Source organism: Ambystoma mexicanum, chromosome 13, assembly GCF_040938575.1.
Source record: "Ambystoma mexicanum isolate Mex_15411 chromosome 13, UKY_AmexF1_1, whole genome shotgun sequence".
Taxonomy (NCBI): domain Eukaryota; kingdom Metazoa; phylum Chordata; class Amphibia; order Caudata; family Ambystomatidae; genus Ambystoma; species Ambystoma mexicanum.
The window spans coordinates 757586104-757609916 of record NC_090938.1 but is presented as its reverse complement, the minus strand read 5'-3'; the positions used below and the strand labels follow the sequence as shown (position 1 = coordinate 757609916).

Below are 23813 nucleotides of genomic sequence, written 5' to 3'. Positions count from 1 at the left end.
TGTATTCTTGTGTCAACTGTACTATACTGCCACCGTATTCCCCTTCCAAGAGTGAAGCCTTATTTGCTCTGTCTAGCTAACACATGGCCAGCCAGGTTTACTAAATGGAAATCTTACTTACCAATGACTGGTTCACATGTAAGAAAGAATTTCTCTTTGGGCAACTTTCCCTCCAAAGTTCTATGAACAGCCAAACATTTTGCTTTTTAACCTGTCCTGACTTTATACAGGGAAGTGAAGCCTTTAGCTTTACTCCCTTGGCCTTTTGCTCATTTTGTTATGCGAAAACTGATCAGTCCGGGGCAATTCCCTTTTGATTTTTAAACTTTTGTAACTAACATGACACAGCATCTTACAATGCAGTGCAATGGGGATGCTTTCAAATGTACACTTGGTATGTTTTTGTTACTTTTATATGTGCTTAAAGACCATCTGGTGGCAGCAATGATATTTTATCATTTGTTTTATTTCTAGCATAACCTGGCTAGTGCCCTAAAATTGTCACGCCAGAAGATTTGCGCTTGTTCTTTGGCATTTTTCCTGCCTTGCCAGGTCAGGAAATTCCATATATGGTCATGCACTTGCCCCAGAAAGATGCAGCTTTCATGGACTAGTGATGCCCTTGTGTATACATTACTCAGAAAGTGGGAGGAACGGTCTTGTCCCATTCAACATTCCTGCAGCAAGAGAGTCTGCGTGTGGGGCATGAATTAAACCAATAGTTTTGTCGGATTGGACTGCGAGTGGCTGTTTGAATGTAATCATACAAAAAAGTCAAATCCCATCACTGTGAATAAGATTACAATGCATCAAATTAATTTCAATGAAAATATAGACTGGGCTTGGGGTAATCAAAGTGGGGGGGATGCCGGGGGAGCAGCAGGTGTCTCCCCCTGCATTTATTTCAATTGAAATTTGTAATAAATGTGTTGCATTCGCAGGAAGGGATGCAATATTTTCACACAGATCCATTGAATGGTGCAGATCCTTACCATTGGTGGCCATGGACTTGCTTCCTGGTTGGATTTTGGATAAGAAGACGTCTCCTTAAGACATTTCTTTAGATCAGTGTTTGAGCCAAGAATCCCTCGTAGAACTACGGACTGAAGATCGGAGGAAAACTCCTAAGGCGGCCCAGCATCCCTTCTTGCATCTGGCCCAGTGAGGCCCTGCTGGGCTACCTGATCTGCAAAGGCCGTGAGCAGTGCTTTAACCCTTACACTGGTGGGCCCAACCAGTCTAGGTGTGTTCGAGGATCCAGCTGTCCTTAGCCTTCAGAAGAGTCCCTGCACTACCCGGTGGACTGACCAGCTCTCCAGTGGGCTACCTTGCTAGAACAGTCGCCATTCCGCGTTTTCACTGGAATTTCGGTAGTCGCCACTTGTGGTGTAAATTACCTTCCTGACGAATTTCAGACTCCGAGCTTCAGGGAGGCTGCTCTGGAAGATCCTCCTTCAGCTGCGACTGGAACAATGCCTGCTGTCTGTGGGCAGTGGCCATCACTGGAACTACTCTTCCCCCATCCTGAACAGAGATGTACTGGTGCTTTATGTACTTCTCCATCGCCAAGGGTTGCACTCTGCTCTTGAACCAGACAGGAAGAATACTAGCACCTGCAGATCCTGGCCATCTCTCATTGGAACCAACCATGAAAAAACCAACTTCTAATGACACCCAAACCACCACTCCGGTAATACGGGAAAATCAAAGCATGTGTCTCCTCATGTCCTCCATATGATAATTTGGAGAACAAGTCTCTTTGTTTTCCTTCCATTCCACTGTTTTTTGGTGAGCAGTGAAACCTGAAAGATAAGAAATGTTTACTTACCAGTAACTTTGTTGCATCTCTTCTCTCGATCAATCACCAAAACAAGTACTTTACCTGCATGAGATACATTCTGGGGAGAGGCATTGGCATTTGGGCAAAAGGCACCACTCTTCAAATGGATTAGATTTCTGAAACTAGGACATATTTCTTGTGACTTGGTTCAGGGTTACTGCATCACTTACCTTCTTTTAACGATTTAAGTCATTGAATGCATTTTAAGAACCTATGGTGACTGTATATATTATTGTGTTGTGCAATAGTGTTACCTGGTTGTTTCATTTTTTAGTGGGCGTTTGAAGCTGGGAACATAGTAATTTTATAAATTCCTGTCTAAATTGAATTATTGTGTGCTTCACTGAGTGGACTCATTGTGGACCCCACTCACTCCCCTGAGAATTGCCTTAACTGCTCTCTATTGCTACCTTGATTGGGTTTTAGCTTACCTCTCAGAGTTCCTCTGTTCACTATAACTAGGGTGGCCTTCTAAAATCTGTCCACCGTGCCAGATTCTACATATCCATCTTAATCACAGCCCTAACCACAGGACTTTTATACAATTCCTGGAACATCTTATATTCCTGTTAGCATGAAGGAAAGTTTGTTGGCCACATAGAATAGGTTTAAGTCTCACATAAGAGATGTACCATATGACTTTGAAGTCAGGGGCATCGTTGGGACGATTGTGGAGGTCCCTTCGGTCCCCACCCTGTACCACCTGCCAAGAAGGACAAGGCTCTGGCAAGATTGCCCTGGTCGGTCCGATTATCAGTGCTGTAGAGTTGCCTCTGGCCCACGCGATTCAGTTAGAAGTATGACTTTGTAACACTGCCCAGCATATTTAGGACTTTATTTTGTGTGTTATAACATTTTATTGGTGAAACTTGACCAATCTAGTTTCTTTATTTTATTTGTGAAATGTATGACGTTTTATAAAACAAAACCAAGCAACCCTCTGTAGAATGCCTAAGTTGACAATACTGAGCTATAGCCAGAGATGCTCCTCGTGGTCACATCAATGTCGTTTCTTTATTTTATTTGTGAAATGTGCGACGTTGTACAAAACAAAACCAAGCAACCCTCTGTAGAATGCCTAAGCTGACAATACGGAGCTATAGCCAGAGATGTCCCTTGCGGTCCATCCAGCTAATCCTAAACAGGAGTTCACCGGAGCTAAGGTCTACACCTGTACACCTAATGCTCCTTGGCTTTGCAAGTACAATTGAGCAAGTGTAGAATACCATGTACTTAGGTTTCCTGAACTAGTTTAGTCACATTACAATGCTTGCACTGATTTTTCAACGCAACAGTTACCTTATTCTCCTTGGGGTGACTGTCTTTAATAGAGCGCCTTCGCTGCTCCTTAGGTTCCTCTGCAGCCCCACTCACTGACTCTCGTTTGCTCCCTCCTAGTAGTGGTGGAATGCGCTTTCCAGTCTCTGTTTTCAGGCCCCCATCAGGGGAGCTGCGCTGGCTGCAATTTGTAGATGAAACCTGGGAGTCGCTGCTCAGATCCACTCCGCTGTCTGACTGGCTCATCTGCAAGTAAGGGGAGAGAGTGGCAAAGCATTCTCATTTTGTATATTTTTTTAAAGTGTGTCTGTCCATGAATATTGGGACCAGCCTAAGATTTGTGTAAAATATTTATATAAATAAAAACAAACAATACCTACCCAGTAATAGTCTTTCTGGAGCTTCTATCTGTTTATAATCATTTGCTTGTACAATGACAAGGTTTGTAGTGCAGAATTAAAGATACACATTGACAGGAGTGCTTCTGTCATACTATCTCTTTCCTATGGGTACTTTGACAAATCGCTGGAGTCAGGACATTCTTCCCAGGAGGGGACCCGTTCCCTGTGCTGCTAGGGAGCCGAGCCCGCTACGCAATACCCTCCCTAGTGGTAGAGGCAAGCAGGACCTCATCGGGAGAGACTCCCATCTCCCACCCCCATGGGGACAAGGACTCCCGTTCTGATGAGGAACTCCCAAACGAACCCACCTATAACCGTCACTACTAACACCAACCAGAAGAAAACATGAACAGGTTGAGATGTGTTATGGTCATGTAGAAACCTGGAGTAGATCTGAAAAGGGATACCTATTCAGTAATGAGAGAAAGAAAACCACTTGAGTAATACAAAGTGTGAGCAGGACAGAGAAGAGGAACTTTGACGTTTTGCCAGGGAAGTCCCACAGCCACGTCATAAATCGGAGCAGCACAGGAAATCCAAATTTGCTGTAAGAGCGCCACTGAAGGTGGCGGCAATGCACGGCTTCAGTTGCAGGGGGGAAGCTGGCGTGCTTGGCCCCAGTATCTTCTGCTCAGGAGAACCAGAGATCTGAGAAGCCGAAGGACTGGAAAAAGGTCCAAGGAGTGACTGAGAAGTAGTGGTGTGATCGAAGCTTGGTGGACTTGGGAACCCCTAACCAACACTGAGACCACTCACCTGAAGGTAACGTAGTGTGTGCCAAATGAAGAGGAAACGACAAGCCAACCTGATATCCACTGAAGGCCCAGTGCAGATTGCAAGCCGAGTGACGCAATCTCCGTGGCAGAAAGGTTACAGGGAGAGCGGGAGACCTGGGTGGGGAACCGAAAACAACAAGTGGAACATTCATACTCATCCCAGTAAGGAACACGCATGGGAAGTACCCCATGAGAGTGGCAATCACTACTGGAACACTCCTACTCGTCCCAGTAAGAAGCAAGTGTTGAAGAGGGAGAATCATTGCTGGAAAACTCAATCATCCCAGTAAGGGTCGAGTACGGGAAATACCCAGAGAGAGCGGCAATCTCTCCTGGAACACTCTGACTGGTCCAATAAGACGCAAGAGTGGGAGGGGACAGAAAATCATTGCTGGAATCCTTATGCTCGTCCCACTAAAATACAGGTAGTGAAAAAGAGTGAGAACCACTACTGGAACACGCATACTTGTCCCAGTAAGAACCAATTGAAGGAGAAGAGTGAGAAGTATTACTGAACCATTACAATCATCACAGGAAGTTGGAAAGACTGAGAATCATTACTGGAATACTCATACTTGTCCCAGTAAATACCAAGTGTTGGACAAGTGAGAATTATTATTAGAACAGTTCTACTTGGCCAAGGCAAAAAAGATGGGAAATTGAGCAGAGAAAAAGTCAGGTTTAATGAACAAAAACAACGGAATTGCCCTAGGAAAGAGGGGAACAGAAACAACAAAAGTAACAAGAGAAAAGTAAAGCAGAGAGGGAGAATCCATGTGTAAAAGAAAGACACTGTTGAAAAGTTGAAGAGCCTAATATCTGAACTACAAGATTTGATAAAAATTGTTACCAAGCAAATACATTGCTAGAGTGAACTTGCGGAGAAGCAGCACACAGGAAAAGTGAGTCATTCTCCTGTGCTTTAGTTGTTGTGATTGTGGCAGGGACAGATTAGATCAATTTGGACAGATCTTCCTTTTGGACTCCCTGACAACTGACAAGCACCCTAGTTAATTTTTGTTAGGTAGGGAAAATGCATAGTTTAGGGCAAAGTCAGGAGTTTTTACTTTTACTTTTCTTTTATTAAAGCATATTTAAACATGGAAGACCAGAGTCCCTGTCCTTCGGACACGCCACAGTATGCACAATGCTCGACCAAGAGGACGCCCTCAGATTGTTTATATGTAAGAGGAAAAAACAATAGGCTGTTATACAGATAAACGTACTATACATAAAACTAAAAGGGATCAAAAAATCACTTCAAAAATAAAGTAGGTAGGTTACAGTCACATTTACAAATATGTTCTCTCATGTGCTCCAAAGAGTGGAGGCAGTACGGGAGCTTGTTCCAAACAAATACAAGCTCTAGAAAGACCATTACTGGTTGGTAACTTTTGCCAAGTGTGGGCAGTCAGTCTGTTCAGATTTCTCTACTGTGCACATGGTTTGCCTCTTATAGCAGGTGAACAGTTGTTTCTGCTGCAAATAAATGAACAATTGCCTGGCCCATTTGTGAATCTGCCTCTTGTGCTTCTATAAAGTAGTGTTCAGTGGAAATGTGAATTGAATTCCAAGCTGTCGGTTTACATAGCGTGTATAGGGCAATGTTGGCTAGACATGCAAGTGTTGGTCCTGTGGAGCAGGTTTAACGAGGCTTTGCTGTATATGCTACTTTGCAACACTCTTGGGTGCAACATACCAGGCAACTAGGAGGCAGCCTTAAATGGGCCGTTTTGCCTACTTGGGCTTGTCAGCCCACAATGGCAGCCTCCATATTGGTTTAAACAGGTTTTGACCAAGTCTAGGACCACAAAAGCTTCCTCTCACTACCTGTAGGGGTGGTCTAAGCTGAGTGACAGCCCTACTGACCAACCACTATGGTTGGGCATCTGGCCCTTTACACACCCCACCCACATAATCCCACCCCCCCCCTCCAACTCCCCTTTGGTGATTAGTGGGCTGGTGTCCGGACAGCCCTTCTTTTGCAGTCAACTTGAGTCACTGCCTGGGCCCTGCTTTCCTCTCAGTTTTATATTCTGCTGGTTAAAAGAAGGTTTGCAGACCTTCATAAGGAGTTTTCCTGCTGAGTCTGCCGTTGAAAGTCCTTACTTCCGCATACTGGCTGGTTCAGTTATTTGCTTCGGAGGTCCAGTCCAGGCTTTCGGAAGACTTGCCGTCTCCCCATAACTGCTGTGGAACAGTTTTCTGGGCCATTTACCTCTCCATCCTGCAGTTTCACGCCAGGATTATCCATTTGGATGTGGGTCGCTGCCGTGCCCCTGAAGTGTTCCCAAGACACAAGACTTCACCACCCCACCGGATGATCTGCTCGGTAGGTCCAGAGGTGTCCCCAGCCTTGTCCGCATTTTCTGCTGTGTTGCCTGCCTTCTTTGCCCATCAAGACACCAGGAGACAACTTTGCGGGTTCCCTCGCCCTCCCTAACTTCCTTGGCAATAACATTGTCTCAGTCTTGAGGTTCAATGTTGTGGAAAGGTGCTATACTCCCTTTTTGGGGGATTTCATTGGCTGGGGGTGCACCTCTTATGCACTGTATCCTGAAAACCACCCCTGGATAAGCAGCCCTGCCCTTAACGGGTCGTTTCGCTGCACTGGGCTATTATTTAGCCGATTTGGGCGATTGTTAGGATTTTCAGAATCAGCCCTGTGGACAGATTGAGAGGTCACCCTATTCTGGCATATAAACAACATTTATGTCTAGCCAAAGTCTATCAATTTATTTTAACGTCTTTTTATTAGCATTTATACAGACACATTACATTTGTTTCCAGTTAACAGTGCCATTGCTTCAGCACATCTACATGTATTGCTATGTCATTTCTATGAGACAACTTTAAAGGAACAACCACAACAAAGAACAAACATAAAAAATTCCTCACACAGTGGGTCCAAACACACATACCATTAGTGCGTGTTCAGAGTAGGGCCGTGGGGTAACATCCTATTTGGTTTTGCCCCCCTCTCCATGATATACAATCCAACTGTGTTTAGCAATCATTCGTCAGTGGGCATCTGTTTGGGTACATATCTTCAACCATTTAAGTTATTAGCGCTACAGTTTTAAGTGGTTCCTCGCTTTCAAGGGGTTTTATTATGTGAGGGGCGGAACGTGTCGCAAACCAGCACTTTCCAAGACTCATATGTAGCATTGGCAAGCACCTCCAGCCCATTTACTGCATTTCTCCATACTTTGGTTTCGATTTCCGCCCAAAACTTGAGCTCCTTGTGCCAACGCATGTACTGTGGGCCACCCGTGTACTTCCACGCCATTGGCAATACATCTCTTAGCTAGGATACAGGCCATGTCCATGAATTTCACTGCATGCTTACTTGTGCTGTTTCATGGGTAAGCGCCCAGCAAGCACACTTTCGGGGTCCAGTCATACAGAGTAATTCCAGCACTCCTGCGAGCCTGTTCAATCCGCGCCCAAAAGCTTTGCACTTTCACACAACTCCAAAACATATGTATGAGATCTGCAACCATGCCACCACACCAAGGACATGGTGGTTGAGCCTTGCTGCTGAACTTGGCCACCCTGCTTGGTGTCATGTAGGTGCTGTACAGCACATTCAGCGGAAGCAGCCGGAAGCGAGAATTTCTGGACACCTCCTAGAGTAACCCAGCATGAGGTCCTATTCTTTATCACCAAGTTCCTCCCCGAGATCCAACTCCCACCTGGCTTTTAACTCAATGCTCTTCTTAGGATTGGGCCCGTCAACCAAGTTATTATACAGTCTGGACACTGGTTTCCAACCGTCAAAGGTATATATCAGGGTCCAGAATGGCGTTACCGCCAACTCCTCTGGCCATTTTGACCATTTCCGCTTCGCCACTGCCCTCACCAGCAAGTACCACAAGAACTGACCTCTAAGTAACCCTAACCTGCTCAGTTAAGGACTCAATTTCCTTGGATATACCATCTGCATACATGCCCCCCCCCACGCTGAGAGCCCCCAGCCGCTCGCCTCTATAAGTTCATTTTCATCCTTGCAGACATCTACTGCTATTGGGACCTCATGCGAGTATGGGTTCTCTAATTTGAGCAGTCTGTGTTCTGTGCCACACTCAATGGCCCAGGGTTACCAGCGCAGGCACACTGCCCAAGCAACCTAATGGTAGCCATAAAATCTCCTTTAGGTATGCCGGAGCCACCAGCTGCGGCAGCAGCAGCGGCGATTCCGGCATGTATTCAGAGAGCCATTTGGTGACAAAGCTATGCTGTGCTGCTAGATATATCTTTCCAGGTCTGGCATTTGCATTCCACCAACCCTGTAGGGCAGGCACAATGATGTTAGCGCGAGTTTATGTCTTGACGTACCCCAAAGGAATCCCCTGAGCATTGTTTCCAGTAAGCGAAAAAAGGGAGACTTAATATAGTGATGAACATTCTGAAAGTAGTATAAAAACCTTGGCAGAATTATTTACGTTATGGCGACCCTGCCCATCAGTGACAATGGTAGTTTTGACCAGAATGACAGACCTTCGCAGCCCCTGTACCACACACCCAGTATTACAGTCGTGCAGGTCAGACGTGTGCATAATGTGCACCCCCAAGTATTTAAAGGATTTCAAGCACCAATGGAGCACTAATTCTGGCAGGCCGCTGCTCATTAATCCCTTCAGACCAGCTAACGAAAACAAACAAGACTTCGCTCTGCTAAAGTGTATCCCAGACACTCTAGCAAAATGATCAAGCACTTCTAGCACTAGTGGTAGGTTATGTTGCGGGTTCCGAAGATCGAGCAGATCATCAACCGCGTAGAACAAGGTCAGGTGGCCAACACCTCCCACCAATATGCCTGCCTCCAAAAACTCAGTGCAGAGATAGATTGCTATCAGTTTGAGCGCCAGCACATATAGCATGGGTGACAGCGGACACCCCTGCCTTGTGCCTCTCTGTATGTCCCAAGACAGAGACACCTGCCTGCCCGCCCATTTTTACACATGCCACCGGCGAAGCGTAGAGTAACCTCACCCGGTTGATGAATTGCTCCACAAATCCAAATGCCCTTAATACTTCGAACAACCACTCCCAGTAGAGAGAAATCGAAGGCTTTAATTGCGTCCAATGACAAAACTGCGTACTGTTCGTGGCAGTCAGGGGTCTGTACCACAATATGTTGCAAACATCTCAGATTTAAGGCAGTGCTGCGCCCCAGGATAAAGTCGTTCTGATCCCCGTGTATTAGTCCCCCAATAACTCTGCAAAGCTGCCCCGCTAATATTGTCATCAAGCTTTTCATGTCATAGTGGAGCATGGCTAACGGCCGAGAAGAATCGCAACCATCAGTGGGATTCCCCGGTTTTAGGATCGAGATCATCAGCGTTTCTCTCATACTATTTGGGAGCTCACCCTTTGTGTAGGTCTCCGTGAATACTTTGTGCAACACTAGGGCTACCACCTCTGCATATGTTTTTATAAAACTGAGGGCAAACCATCACTACCTGGGGTTTTGCTAGTGGCCAACCAGCAGATTGCCTTTTTCACTTCATCCACAGTATGCCTGCATCCAATACCTCTTGCTGCACCGTTCCCAGTTTAGGAGCCCTATCTATTCAAGGGTGCCCAATACCACCTCCTGAGGAACCAAACTCTTGTGTCTGTACAACTGAGTAAAAGTAAGCAAACACATAGTTGATACCCAGCGGCGTTCTACACAGATAGCTTTCCCCATCCCTCAATTCTGTGGTTAGGTGCCTAGGGTGTTCCCTCTTGCATAGCCATGATAGGAAACTGCTAGGCCTGTCCACTTCTGCATAAGCCCTAGTACCCTTAACTTTGTAATAAAATTTTGATAGCCTGTCCCACGCTTCCGGGCAGCATTCCCTTATGTCCGCCTGTTTTACTTCCCCAGCCTGCTGTCCGGTCTCCCGTGACTCTAGCTGCCGGATTTCGTCCTCCAGGCTCTCCAGTTCCGCCCTCAGTCTTCCGTATACCTCCCGCGCTAGCCATTACCTCACCTCTAACAACCACTTTGTGTTTCCCAGATGGTTCCGTTAGGGCCAATTCTCAGAAATGTGTGAATTCCCTTCTATCTTCGAAACCTCCAGCTCTTTTGCTGGACTTTAGGACTTTTTATCTCATGTAATTTTAATGTGATTTATTCTGTTTCTTTTGACTTTGAAGCAGGGACGTCATTTCACCAAAATACCTGGGGTAACGGAAGTGACATCACACGACCCTTGACCCCCGATGACATCAAAGGAAGTGATGTCATTTGACCCCACCCCAAAGTGATATCGCGGGAAGCGATGGAACACAACCTTTCACATGTTGACAAAACAGGAAGTGGCATCACATAGCATTGTACACTACGAAAAATATGGTTACGATATCACTATAATGTGATGTACATCTCATACCTGAATGGATCGCCATATGTATCATTAAGATCAGTGTGTATAGGCCCATATTACCAAATTACTGTGATTGCAAGCAGACGTCCATGACCAAATGATAATGATGTGTTATTATATAGCGCTTTACATAAAAGAAATATACACCCAATATCACCCACCCTGTATTGGTACCCATTTATCGACCTCAGAAGGATGAAAGGCTGAGTTGAGGCGTTAGAACAGACTAAATCAGTGACTCTCCCCCTGAAGTGTGCCTGAAATAAACCTTTAATGAGTCTAGCAATTATCGTATAGAATTCCAAAAGGACACATATTTTGGCATTCCTATTCTTTCTTATTTAGGTTGAGTGCTGAAAGGGTTAGACTTGTGGCCCTCATGTTCTCATTTTTCTTCTTTTTTTAAGGGGCCTGAACAAGAAAGCTAGCCAGAGGTCGCAAGGGAGACCTCAGACGTCGCAAGGGAGACCTCAGACGTCGCAAGGGAGACCTCAGACGTCGCAAGGGAGACCTCAGACGTCGCAAGGGAGACCTCTGGCGACCCCCAAATGACGTCCCTGCTTTTGAGTCTGACATACTCCATAAGCATCATCTTTACATTGTGTCACAGTACCTTCAGTGCAGTGGCACAGGGAAGTCTCTTAGATTTCCTAAAGGTTTTAAATACCTTCTCTTGGTGAAACTACTTTTTTCAAGAGCAGTGAAGTGAAATGGACTACTTACAGTTTGTAACATTCTAGACCCAGGACACATTATCTTACAATAGGGTGCTGGAGGGGTTACTTAGTATCCCCTTTGTCTAGTTTCTCAATTAACATTTTTATGTTACCCTTTCTACAATTAATGGCTGGTGGCAGTGGTTTACCTTTTACTACCATTGTATTACCACGGGCTGCGTTCGCAGCCACGGCAACGCACCCATGGATGCCCATTTCGTCAAAATGGGCCTGGTCTTTTTTCACCATTTCTTGTCAGAAAGGTCCTTCTTGAGATTTACTCTGCTCACCAAACCAAGTTTGGTCTCTTTGTTCATTTTGTCTTTGGTGGGCTTCATGAGTGAAACCCGCATCTGGCTCCAGTATGTCTGGCAGGGGCAGGAAGTGAGGGAGGGAGGTGCCCGAAACTCCCTGTGCTTAATCCCGTTGGTTACAGGAATGCACCCAAAGGTGATTGGCCCGCTGGCTGTCCGGCAAGGACATTCACCCTGCTGTGTGATTGACAGCTATGGTGTAACCTTCATAAAAGGCGAGGGTCTTTGTCTTGTAAGGCAGAGTCGACCACTGGACAAAGGAATCCGAAAAAGAACTTGGAAGAGACGCCTAACCAGTCCTGGACCGTTGGTTTGCCTGGTGAAGCCCTGCTGCTGTGCTGAATCTCTGAATTTGCATTGAATAGAGCAGCCCTGCAACAACAACTTCTCCCTTTGAGTTGGTGGGATTAATCAACTCCAAAGTAAGCCTGCCTGGACATCCTCTCGAAGCTGGTTGTATTTCCACTGCTGCTGTAACCGAAGTTCCAGGGAGAGGAACACCAGATTATGTGCGTTGCTTTTAAGTCGGACCTGAGCGCTAGGAAAATCCTCCTACTTCCCTGATGCAGGACTGACCAAGCCTGAGCCACCTCGAGTGCTGGACCACAGATGCGAGGAAAGTTTGAAGTGGTATCCAAGAGTTTATTTGAATACCTGTAACAGTGAATCTTTGTGCAACTCCACTACAGCTCACATTTGCCTCTTGAGATAAGCCTGGCTGCTCAATACTCTACCAAAACTGTGTAGTACAAGCTTATAGCAAAGATTGAGATGATTAGACCTGTGGTCAGAGTTGTGTGTAGTGGTCCCAGAGAGTACTGCATACAAACTTGGCCTAACAGAGAGAAACACCAAATCAAGTGGATTGCTTTTAAGTCGGACCTGAGCGCCAGGAAGATACTCCAGGCCAAGCCTGAGCCACCTCAACAGAGTGCTGGACCGCAGAAGCGAGGAAAGTCTGAAGTGGTAACCGAGAACTGCAGTGTTGCTATTTGCTGTCAGACGCGAGGAGCTGAAACACTGAAGAACCGCTGAATCGAAGTTTGCCCATTGCTGCCGCGGACCTTCCCATTGCAGAGCAGGAGTCCCCAGACGTCCTACCTTTTGTCCCCATGACTGAGGCTCAGGAACAGGATCTGCAGACCTGTACAGGAACAGAAGCCAGATGGAACCATTTCTTCTAACCAGAGGTAATGTAAAGTCTAAGAGAACTTAACTCTTGTTGTGAAGCCTTACTTGCTCTCAGTTGAGACACGTAGTTCCTTTGCAGAGTTGCTAAAGCTTTGCCCGTCACAAGCCTCCCAGCTTGTGGCCCTTCAAGTGTTCTAATTTTCCACAAACATTTCTAAAACCATTGTGCAAAACTTTTTACCTAACGACAAAGAGGATCTTCAGCTCCCCTTGACATTTTGTAATTAACATTTGCTGGCCTGGCTCCCTGAGCGACTCCTCTTTACTTCTGACTTTGTGCGTTGTCCTTTCCCCCAGGAAATGGTTAATTTACTCTGCTTTGGAAGGTTTTTAAAAGTACTTACCTGTTTATGAATTATTTGTTAACCTTTGTTTTATTCCTCTATTCTATATTTTGCACCAAACTCAGTATTACTCTTAATTTACCAGTGAGAAATCAATGTCCACACTGTCCTAGCTATTTAAGTCACCCGAGGGTGTAGGAAGCGCCTGTGTGCCATCCCAAATAGGTATCATCTGATTTAGAGAAAGTGTGTTTTGAAGTATATTTAAGTGTTACCTGTTTTGCTCACTTTCTGAAGAAGGCTTATATAACTGACTGTGAAATAAATTAATTGTTTTATCAAGAAATGTGGATAACTGTATTGTGAAACCATGTCACAACCTTACTGCTCACATTGACCCCTCTTGAGATCAGCCAGGCTGCTCAGCCACACTACCAACCTGGGCAGTTCAGACTTATACCAAAGGTTGGGTCCCTATTGCCAGGAGGTCAAGGTTGTTTGATTGCACCCAAAGGGTACGGCATACAATCTTGCCTAACATTCCCCATTCGCTCACGCTGCCCACACTGTGCTCCAAGAACTCCACTATTTTCGCTTTCCGCTCATCTTTAAAGATTTGATCTGTTAAAGCATCCCTGGGCAAATGCCACATTGGGCTGAGGGGGGCATAGGTCCTCCAATAGTCCATTCCATCACCAACTGGGAGTGATCAGAGATGGATCTACCGAGGTAGTGAACTGCACCCATTTCCACCATGTGGCTCCTGCCCACAAAGAAATCTATTCGGGTATAGAGGCCATGAGGTGAAGAATAGTAAGAATAGCTCCTATCCTCGTGGTGAGACGCTCTCCATAAGTCCACTAGGTCTAGATTTGTTACTGCCATGTTGAGTGTTAAGGATGCAGGTCCCACATTGCCTTTAGGTGGGGTTGACCACTCCAAAAGTGGATCCCTGGCATATTTGAAATCTCCGCCCCCCCCATCCCCATATGACAGTCCCTGTGTTGTGCAATTTTAGCGCTGATCATGTTGGCGCGCGATGGGATTCTGTGATTGGGGAAATAGGAGTTAATTAAGCACACTTCAACCTAGTCTATGTGACCCCACAGTATTAAGTACCTCCCGTCTATTTGCTTCCATCCCCATCATTCAAAACAGCACACCAGGATGGAACCATGTGAGCAACCCCCTAGCATATTTGGAGTATGCAACCCCATACCCATGTCCACCACATCTCTCCTCAACCTTTTCCAAGATCCTCTGCCCCCAGGTGGGTCTCTTGCAATGGATACCTTTTTCCGGTCTAAAAAGGATTTTACTCAGTTCCTGCGCAAGTATGTGCCTAGTCCCCTCTCAATCCACGTCAGTACCTCAATGTTAGATGACATGTGTTTGCTTGGTTTGTGTGCCTCTCTCACCCCCTACCACCTCCCCACTTTGCGCTATGGCCTTCACTGTATCACCTATTTCACCTCCCCTCCGAGTTACTTCTCCCCCAACCCTGCTGCCTGATTCACATCGACTCGTGTGACCATCCACTTGAGGACTTTATAAACAACTCAACAAAGAAAACTATAAACATTCGCACAGTGACTGCAATTTGCAGGCAGCGCTCAGGCGCAACCACACCTCTGGTGCCTGTCCAGGCCATTGGGTGCGGCCTAACAGTTGCTGCCAACAGGCCAACCCAGACTTCTGTGTGGGATAGGTCTTTGAACCCAAAGCAGGCAGTCCAACATTGCCCTATCATAATTGGTCAACAAGCAGTTTGGCATCATTCAGAGTTTACGCACATATCACCTGCAGAAATTTCAGTCAAACACGTGACTAACCCTCCTTGTAGTTCTTGCGCCTCCCCCCACTCCAGCAGGCAGTTTCTCATGTGACGGGTTCCGCCCCATCTCCTAGGTCATTGTGCTCCAACCACATGTTGGCTGCAGCCGGGGTTTCCAGGAATTGTGTTCTGCCCTTATGGATTACCTTGAGGCGTGCCGGGTACATTAGCATGTATTTAATATTGAGGTGTCGAAGCCTAGATTTGATCGGGACAAATGAATTTCTCACTCTGTACTGTGGCCGTGTAGTCCAGGTAAATCGCTATTAGGTTACGCCTATTAGGTCTTTTGGAGTGGTGACGCCTATGTCGATCAATATTGCTAAAAGCCCTAACAATAGGGTCAGAAATCGCCCTGCATGGAAACCCAGTGGTCTGAGCTTTGGCACTCATCTTGGGAACCCACGACACAAGTATAGTGGCAATACCTTAAGTGCTCAATGACCTCACAAGCTAACCCTGGACAAAGCAGCCCACGAGTAAAACAGCGCGTTGTTTAATCAAACAGGAAACACGCCTGGACGCTCAAGACAAACATCAATTTTCCAACATGTGGTGCAACAGTGTGCAAAGAAAACAACAGGACACCATTACTCAGAGGATGTGGGGGTGAAAGATCCAGCAATCCGTTCCAGTAAGTCAATTGACATTGACTTAATGGGGAAAAAGTCCAATTTTGTCATGCTGAACAGGAGCTATTGACCGGGAAACAACACATACCACTCCTTCAATTGAGGAAGTACAGCAAAGGGACATTTAATCATTATGGGGGGTTCCAGTGGGCTGCCCCATAAATGACCTAGACTCTCTACACAGGTAGAGGCTGAATTAAGTATCAATGAGGCATTATCTGATGAAGACCTTTTACTGGACATGGTAGAGGCACAGGTGGAGGAAAAATCATCAAGTGCAACGTTGGACTCCAACATGATTGCTGCATTTTCTGTTACTATGACGCCTTTCATGAAGTTGTAAGAGTCTAAAGCAGATCAATTAAAAGACAATCGACAATCGACTTTGATCGCAATGCTACATACAAAAATAGTTTTCAGGGAAGGGTTCATTTCAGCACTTAGTGATAATAAAAACAAACAAGAAGAACATATCACACATTTCCTGAAGAGTATCATTGTCAAGTGGCATCCATAGTTGTCCTATTTTGGGTCCAGACCCTTGTAACTACAAAGGAAATCTTAGATCAAATGAAAATATTATGGGTCCCACAAATCCGCTATTGGCCTAAAAAAATACCACACTAGTGGATGACCTGGCTGACAAAGTCATGCGAAGGAGACAAGAGAATTTGAAAATCAAATAAAAATGGTGCCCATAAGAGAGCCCACTGAGTTAACAATGCCTCCAAGGGGGGCGTGGAATCACGTAGGGGTACAAGATAACCAGATACCCAGCCCCTCGACACACGCTCCCCCTCAGAGGCGAGCAATCCATTGCTGGGTCATGACACATTGAGCACTGCCGCTAACAAATTTGTGTCCCTTATTCAGATTGTTGACATTGGGCAACCCACAACATCTTCCTCAAGAACCTGTCATGATTCCTGTACCTCATGTCCCCAGCCCTCCAAGAGGTCAGGCTGGAGCCAGGCCACGATCACCTACATGGCCCTCAAGGGCCTCTCCATCCCTCCAAAGACCCACTTGGAGTCAGACTTGGCGCTTGTGGCACCAGACTCACTCACTCCCATAGGATAACATTGGGGATTGGACTTGTAGTGCATTGATGGGGACAAGATGGATGCCCCCACATATTTTGGTTCCCTGAACTGCATGTGCAGTCTAGTCTTTTGGAAGTGGTTCAGCCCAGAGACACCTGGGATACCCAGAGACTATTTAAAGCCACGCCCAGGCTGAGAGACATGCTTTGTGTTTTCTGCACCTGCAGCATGACACTCGCCGTGTTTGGATCGGTCTCCAGTAGGCCTGCATCTTTCTTCTGCGCTCAGCTCCTGCAAGGACAAGAGCACCGTTAGGAACAGCCTTACCTTGTGGCGCTTCTGCCCATCATTCATCGCTCCTTCTGTTCTGCGGGCATCTTCGGCGGTGTCATTCCCATCCCAGCACGCCGCTGAAGAAAGAAAGGCATTAGTAAGCATTCAGCAAATCTTCGCTTATTTTTTAAAGACTGAATCCCAGCCGCTCTGGGGGACTCTGTCTCCGGAACTTCTCATCCATCTGCAAGGGGGAAAAGACACTACAGGTTAGCGTGGAAATATCTAGAGGCGCCGCATACCGCACTTACTCACCGCATTTCTTCTTCATAAACGGCATCCACGCTGAAAACGTTGCGGCACAGAAAAATAACTCAGTTCAATACAAATACGAAAGGGTCGCATCGCGCTCTCACTCACCTTCAGCGCTACTCATCTCAGCAGCACGTCGCCATCCCCGGACGCCGGCCATCATCTAAGGAAGGAAAGGAACAAAGTTAGAGAACTGTTCAAAAGACTCATTATACTTACCTGTCAGACTCTTGCCAGTGAAGTAACTAGGCAGCAACGAGCCCGCATCAATCAACGCGCCCCTGCGCTGAAAGCAGGACGGAGAGCACACTTTCCAAGAAAACAAGGTGAGCTGTGGATCAAAGGGAAGGGTTGGACCCCGGGGAAGAAGGGGTTCAAGCACACAGACAATAGGGAGTTAAACTCTATCAATCCTGTGTTTCAGGCCCAGTCTCAAGTCAAGTAGACTCCAGGGAAGGGTTTGAGTTCGTAAGAGGTCCGAACAGGCTGAGTGACGTCCCCGTGGATACCAGGTAAGCGTTACAGAACCTATGACATCTTTGCGAATGGTGGTCAGCTGGAAAAGGGCACCATATGCAAGACTTGTCCCGGAAGTAAACCCATCAAGACCAATCGACAAAATAAACAAGTGAATTTTACTACCAAATCTGGAAAGACTTCACAACAGCAGCAATCTTCAGCAGTAATGAACTTTAGGGACTTGGCCTTTAAACAGGTCAATTATGAAGATAAGGAGCATGCTACTGGGTCATCTAAGAAGCAAAACGACAAACCCTACATAAGTGTGGATTCTGCTGCAGAACTGCATGAGGACCCAAAGATTCCAGCCGTAGTAAAGGAAATAAGAAGTATACTCCAAGAACTTCAGCCTCCAATAGTGATTTGGAGGACGTGATGAAGCTTTCGGTTCATTCAGCAGGTTGGGATGAGGTTTTGGAGATAGATTCCTCGCTGGAAGATCGTTTAACGGAATGATGCCTGGGTTTCCTCCCCCAGCATTTTGCTGGAGGCCATCAACTTTGAGGGTATTGATGGTGATACATCGAGCTCAGACGACTCTGGGGAACAACAGAGTTCGACTTTGCCAAGAAATGTAAAACCCCTGATAAAAACAAGGGTGGTGTCAAGAGTGCCCAGGAATAGATCCCTGCGAGATGATCAGTCTTCTGATGCGGAAGGAGGCTTTAGGGCTTGTGAAGACAACAGAAGGGCCACAGGCAGTCAAAATGTACTAACAAATAGCAGGATTCAGTAGGCCCCAAATTGACAAACTTTAAACAAGTCAAGAGCTCCCTTAATGAATGGGTAAGAGATCCTATTTGCCTGTAACTGTGCAGAATCATGTGCTTCAAAGATAATCTCATTCTTAACAGGGCAAACATCTTAATGCCCTTTCATAGCATCTCTCCACTTGCTGGGATCAACTCAGAGGATCTACTTTTGGCAGATTTCTCAGATGAATCGAGAAACAATAGCGTGATATTGTACCTTGCCACAACTGAAGTTTAAAAAGTGCTGGTACAAAATCCTGAAAATAATGGGCTTTGCATTAACTGCAGTTACTAGTGTGAACTCGGAAAGAAACAACAAGTACAATTCCGATGTCAATCCGTCTTCAAAGCGGGGTAAAACTAACAGCAGTAAGCCCACGACAGATGCCAAATCTCCTCCCCATGCAAAACATGCAGGTAGCAAAACTGAGGGGAAATGGACTCAGAAAATAAACGCCAACAGAAAGGATGAAAGGTGGAAAAAAACGGACACATTTAGAATAGTGCTAAACAACTCAAAATCATTTAAGAACACTCCCGGTGTAACCGGGAGGACTCAGGCCCACAAGATCGAGGACAATTGGGATTGGTTGGCCAGCACACTTGGGCACAGATATTAATGCCAAAAGTTGGGAAATATGTTGTACTGGGTACATAGAACACGTGTGGTTTTCAATATTTGATGAGAGAGGGGAGTATTCAATTTAATGATTTTGACATTGTTTGTCTCCAGGAGACGTGGCTCAGGGCCCAGCCAATTCTTGAAGGCTTGACACCATCCTCAACCCTGCAACTAAAGGGCTCAAGGGCAGACAAATGGGTTGCCTACTGACTGTGGTCAAAGAGCTGTGGCCTTAGAGTCAGATGGGTTAAGAACGTTTCACCTCTGATCCAGATTCTCCTGTTGGAATACCAGGCTTGCGAGGGGGATACTACAAGGACGATCTTACTCTGGAATCTATATTGGAATATCAAGGATCCAACAGCAAAGTGATTTATTGAACAGTTGTTGGTAGAGGTGGAAACTGCAATGATCGCACATTCCGATTTGAACATTATTTTATGTGGCAACCTAAATATTCATTGCTTTGATGGATCCAATGACTTAATAAATCATCAAACTCGTAACCTACAAGAACCGGAATTACGAGGACTGTTGTTCAGGGAAGAACTCCAATTGAGGAACATCTCCTTACTAAATGGTGCTATTACAGGAGACATACCGCCAGGGCCAACTTGGAAGAGAGGGAAAGAATCCTACACATTGGACTATTTCTTCGCCTGCGATAACCTTCATTCAAGTGTAGTGGCCATGACGGTCATTGAAACCCTACAAAGCAATCACAATATATTGAAGTTATGCCTCTCTCTGGGTGCACAGACTTCTGCTATAGAAACAGACATTCTGGAATTGCACCCTGGAAGAAATAGATTGAGACTATCCGGTAATAATGTATTGGATCTAACAAGGAAATTAAGGAACACTGGGAGGCCTGATGACAGACTATACGAAGCACCTGGCTGTCTATGAGAACTTGGGCCCGAAGAAACAAAAGATTTAGCCACAGAGATATATATGATCATAAAGTGGACGAGCGGAAAAGGAACTTAAAGTGTCTAATAAGAGCCTACGAAAAACAGCTCATAATAATTGGATGAAACACAGACACTCGCTGGTGCAATCAAATGTAGAATACATGTTGAAACACATCGCTTCCAAAAATTCAAGGGAGATTTGGCACATTTTCAATTCACTGGATGGCACACAACAGAGTCTTATAGCAAACTCAATTTCAGCAAAGGATTAGAGGACCACTTTTCCCCCCTTCTCTTCTCAAGGCCTACAGATCAAACAGGAAAGGGTGAAGAGAAATCTTGCCAGAGTTGGGTATTTGAGACCGAGAGGGAAGACATTGTTGCACTAATAAAAACCTGCAGCCGTTCAAGAGCTGCTGGAGCAGATGGCCTCACGAATTTGACACTAACAAAGGACCCAGAGGAATGGGCAACCTTCTTGTACCATCTGTTTTCACTGATCAAGGCAAGTTGTGTCATTCCAGTATTATGGACAAAATCCATAATTTTACCAATTATCAAAAAGGGCGATGGGTCCATTCCAACGAACTATAGACCTATCGCCCTCTTGGATGTTATTGGCAAGTTATTCGCAGCATTGATCTTGGACCATCTTGCTGACTGGAGCTGGAAATCTAACCACCGTGATCGCTGGCAAGCTGGTTTCGAGAAAGGCATTGGAACATCGCTGAAGTTAATCTTAATTAACTACTTAAAATTGAGAACTGTAAAGAAGAACAGAAGGAATGTATATCTAGCGTCAGTGGACTTTTCCCAAGCTTTTGACTCAGTCAATAGAGAAAAGCTCTGGCTCAAACTAAAACATTGGGGATGTCCAGCTGACCTGCGTTAGGCAATTAAAGCTTTACACGCCGATACCAGTATTCAGGTTAAGTTGAATCAAAGGGGGGCTATGATACCCCCCATAACAGGTGTGGGTCTCAATGGCTGGTGCCGTTTGGCTACAGCCATCTTTAAGTTGTACATCTCTGATATGGGTGATGCGTTTTAGGGCATCAGATGTTTCCCACCATCTATCTCCAGTACTCCAGTCAATAGACTGCTGTATGCAGATGATGTTGTCCTTTGAGAAAACACCAATTGGGCTTCAGCGCCAATTGGATGCCCTGTATTGTTATTCTATCCCGGAATGACCTGCGTGTAAACGCTGCTAAATCTGGAGTCCTGACTTTCGGAAACCCAAAACAAATCCAAGAAACAGAAGGAACAAGTTACTTACCTGTAACTGTTGTTCTCCAGCATGGGTCTGGCATGGATTCACATGCTCATGAATATTCCCCGTCATCAGGCTGGGAATCCTCGGTAAAGAAAAAAACAGTATCAGTTTCGTTTCTGATCTGTCTTTCGTAGTAGTAACCAATCACTGATCTCTGCGTCATACTGACCACAGCCAATGACTGCCCTCTACCTAAGCCCCGCCTCTGGCAGCCATCTTCAGATTTGGAAGCACGTGAAGTGGCAGTATGACCAAGTGAAGAGCCGCAGAGGGGTAGGCGGGAGGGTTCGCATGTGAATCCATGCCAGACCCATGCTGGAGAAAAACAGTTACAGGTAAGTAACTTGTTCCTTCTCCAGCATGGGGTCTGGCATGGATTCACATGCTCATGAATAAAGAATACATAGCAGTACCCACATGCACAACCATGGGAGGTGGCAAAGGCTCAACATTAAGCATCACATCAAACTCAACATTAAGCAATCTTACCTCCTCCCCAGGCTCATCTCAGGCGAACAGGTTGCGCAGCACTGCTTGGCCGACCCTGGACTCCTCCCTGGAATCCCGATCGACGCAGTAGAATTTCGTGAAGGTGTGCGTCGACCTCCACGTAGCAGCCCTGCAAATGTCCAGCAGGGGCACACCAGATAGGAACGCCGTGGTAGCTGCGATCGCTCTGGTGGAATGTGCTCTTGGACGGCCAGGCAGCGGTCGGTTTGCCAACCGGTGACAGTACATGATACAGCCTGAGAGCCATCTGGAAATGGAAGCCTTCGAGAGAGCCTTCCCCTGATTGACAGGTCCAAAGTTCACAAAGAGTTGTGACGTCTTCCGAAAACACTTTGTGCGGTCCACGTAGAACTTCAGCGCTCTAGCCACATCCAGCGAGTGCAAAGTCCTCTCAGCCGGCGACGAAGGCGACGGGAAAAACACAGGCAACACCAAGGGTTCGTTGAGATGGAAGTCCGACGGCACCTTGGGCATGAAGGAGGGGTGCGTCCTGAGCACCACCCTCGTGTCGTGAAAAGTCAAGTACGGGGCCTTGCAGGAAAGGGCCTGGATCTCTCCCATCCGTCGTGCGGAGGTGATGGCCACAAGAAACGCTGTTTTCCACGACAGGAACTTCAACGGGGCCGAGTGCAGAGGCTCGAACGGAGGTCCCATGAGCTTGGTCAGCACCACGTTCAGCTCCCACGCCGGGGCCGGAGCCTTCACCGGCGGGAACGATCTGAACAGTCCCTTCATGAACTCGTTCACCAGACGATGAAACCACAAGGACGTCCGCCCCGTGGTTCTGGTGTATCGGTAGATCGCAGCAAGATGAATCTTGATGGACGCGTGTGCCAGTCCAGCTTTGGCCAGCGTCAACAGGTACGGCAGTACTTGGGGAGCCGTAATCCTTAGAGGGTTAATCTTCTGTGCGTGGCACCAGACAGAGAACCTCTTCCATTTGTGTCCGTAGCATTAGTAGAGTCGAGGACGCCCTGGCCTTTGCAAGAACCTCTCTGCAGTCGGCAGGTATGTCGTATCCTCCAAACTCTAGCGTTGCAGGAGCCAGGCCTGCAAGTTCAGCGACTTCGGGTCGTGGTGGAGGATGGCGCCTCCTTCCCTGGAGAGCAGATCCACGTCCACTGGCAGCTTGATTGACGGGGACGCTGACAAGTCCAGAAGGTCCGGGAACCATATCTGCCTCTGCCACGCAGGTGCGACGAGGATCATCCTGCACCGTGACCTCTTGAGCTGGTTGATGAGCCGGATCAGCAGCGGCAATGGAGGGAACGCATATAGGAACAGGCCCTCCCAGGGGAACGAGAAAGCATCGCCCATGCTCCTCGGCTGGGGGAACCTGGTGGCGAACCTCCGGCACTTGGAGTTCGTCGCTGTCACGAACAGGTCGATCTGGGGTGTGCCCCACCGCCGGAAGAGGCGATCCACTAGATCCTGCCGTAGTTCCCACTAGTGGCACGAGCGCAGCTCCCTGCTGAGTGAGTCGGCGATGGTGTTTTTTATCCCTGCCAGATGAAACAGCACCAGAAACATCCTTTGGGCGACGGCCCAATGCCACAGGTCCTTTGCCTCCTTGGACAGTGCTGGGGACCTGGTTCCGCCCTGTTTCCTGATGTAAAACATGGTGGTGGTGTTGTCGGTGAAGATCCTCACCACCTTGCCCTTGAGGGACGGAAGGAAGGACCTGAGGGCCCAAAACACTGCACAGAGCTCCAGGACGTTGATATGGAGGGACTTCTCCGTCAGGAGCCAAAGGCCTCTCGCGTGCAGATTTTCGGTGTGCGCTCCCCAACCTTCCAGGGAGGCATCCGTGGTCACTGTCTCCTGGTGGCCTGGGGTCTGGAAGTCCATGCCCGCCGCCAGATGCGCGCGGGTGCCCCACCACCGGATCGCTCGTCGGAAACTCTCGTCGAGTGTGATCCTCTCCTCGAAGCTGCCCGTCGTTTGGATCC

At 46.9% G+C, this 23813-nt stretch overlaps 1 protein-coding gene across 8 annotated transcripts in view; it reads right to left on the bottom strand.

The window, feature by feature from the left end:
• Positions 1-23813, bottom strand: part of PRRC2A (proline rich coiled-coil 2A) — a 2343739-nt gene that overhangs the window by 672804 nt on the left and 1647122 nt on the right. For 7 of the 8 annotated variants that reach the window (XM_069635075.1, XM_069635077.1, XM_069635070.1 and 4 more), the window contains exon 21: positions 3140-3364. The exons of the other annotated variant lie outside the window; for it this stretch is intronic. In XM_069635075.1, coding sequence (XP_069491176.1) covers positions 3140-3364 — 225 coding nt within the window. The remainder of the gene's footprint in view (positions 1-3139; positions 3365-23813) is intronic. 8 annotated transcript variants of the gene reach the window in all.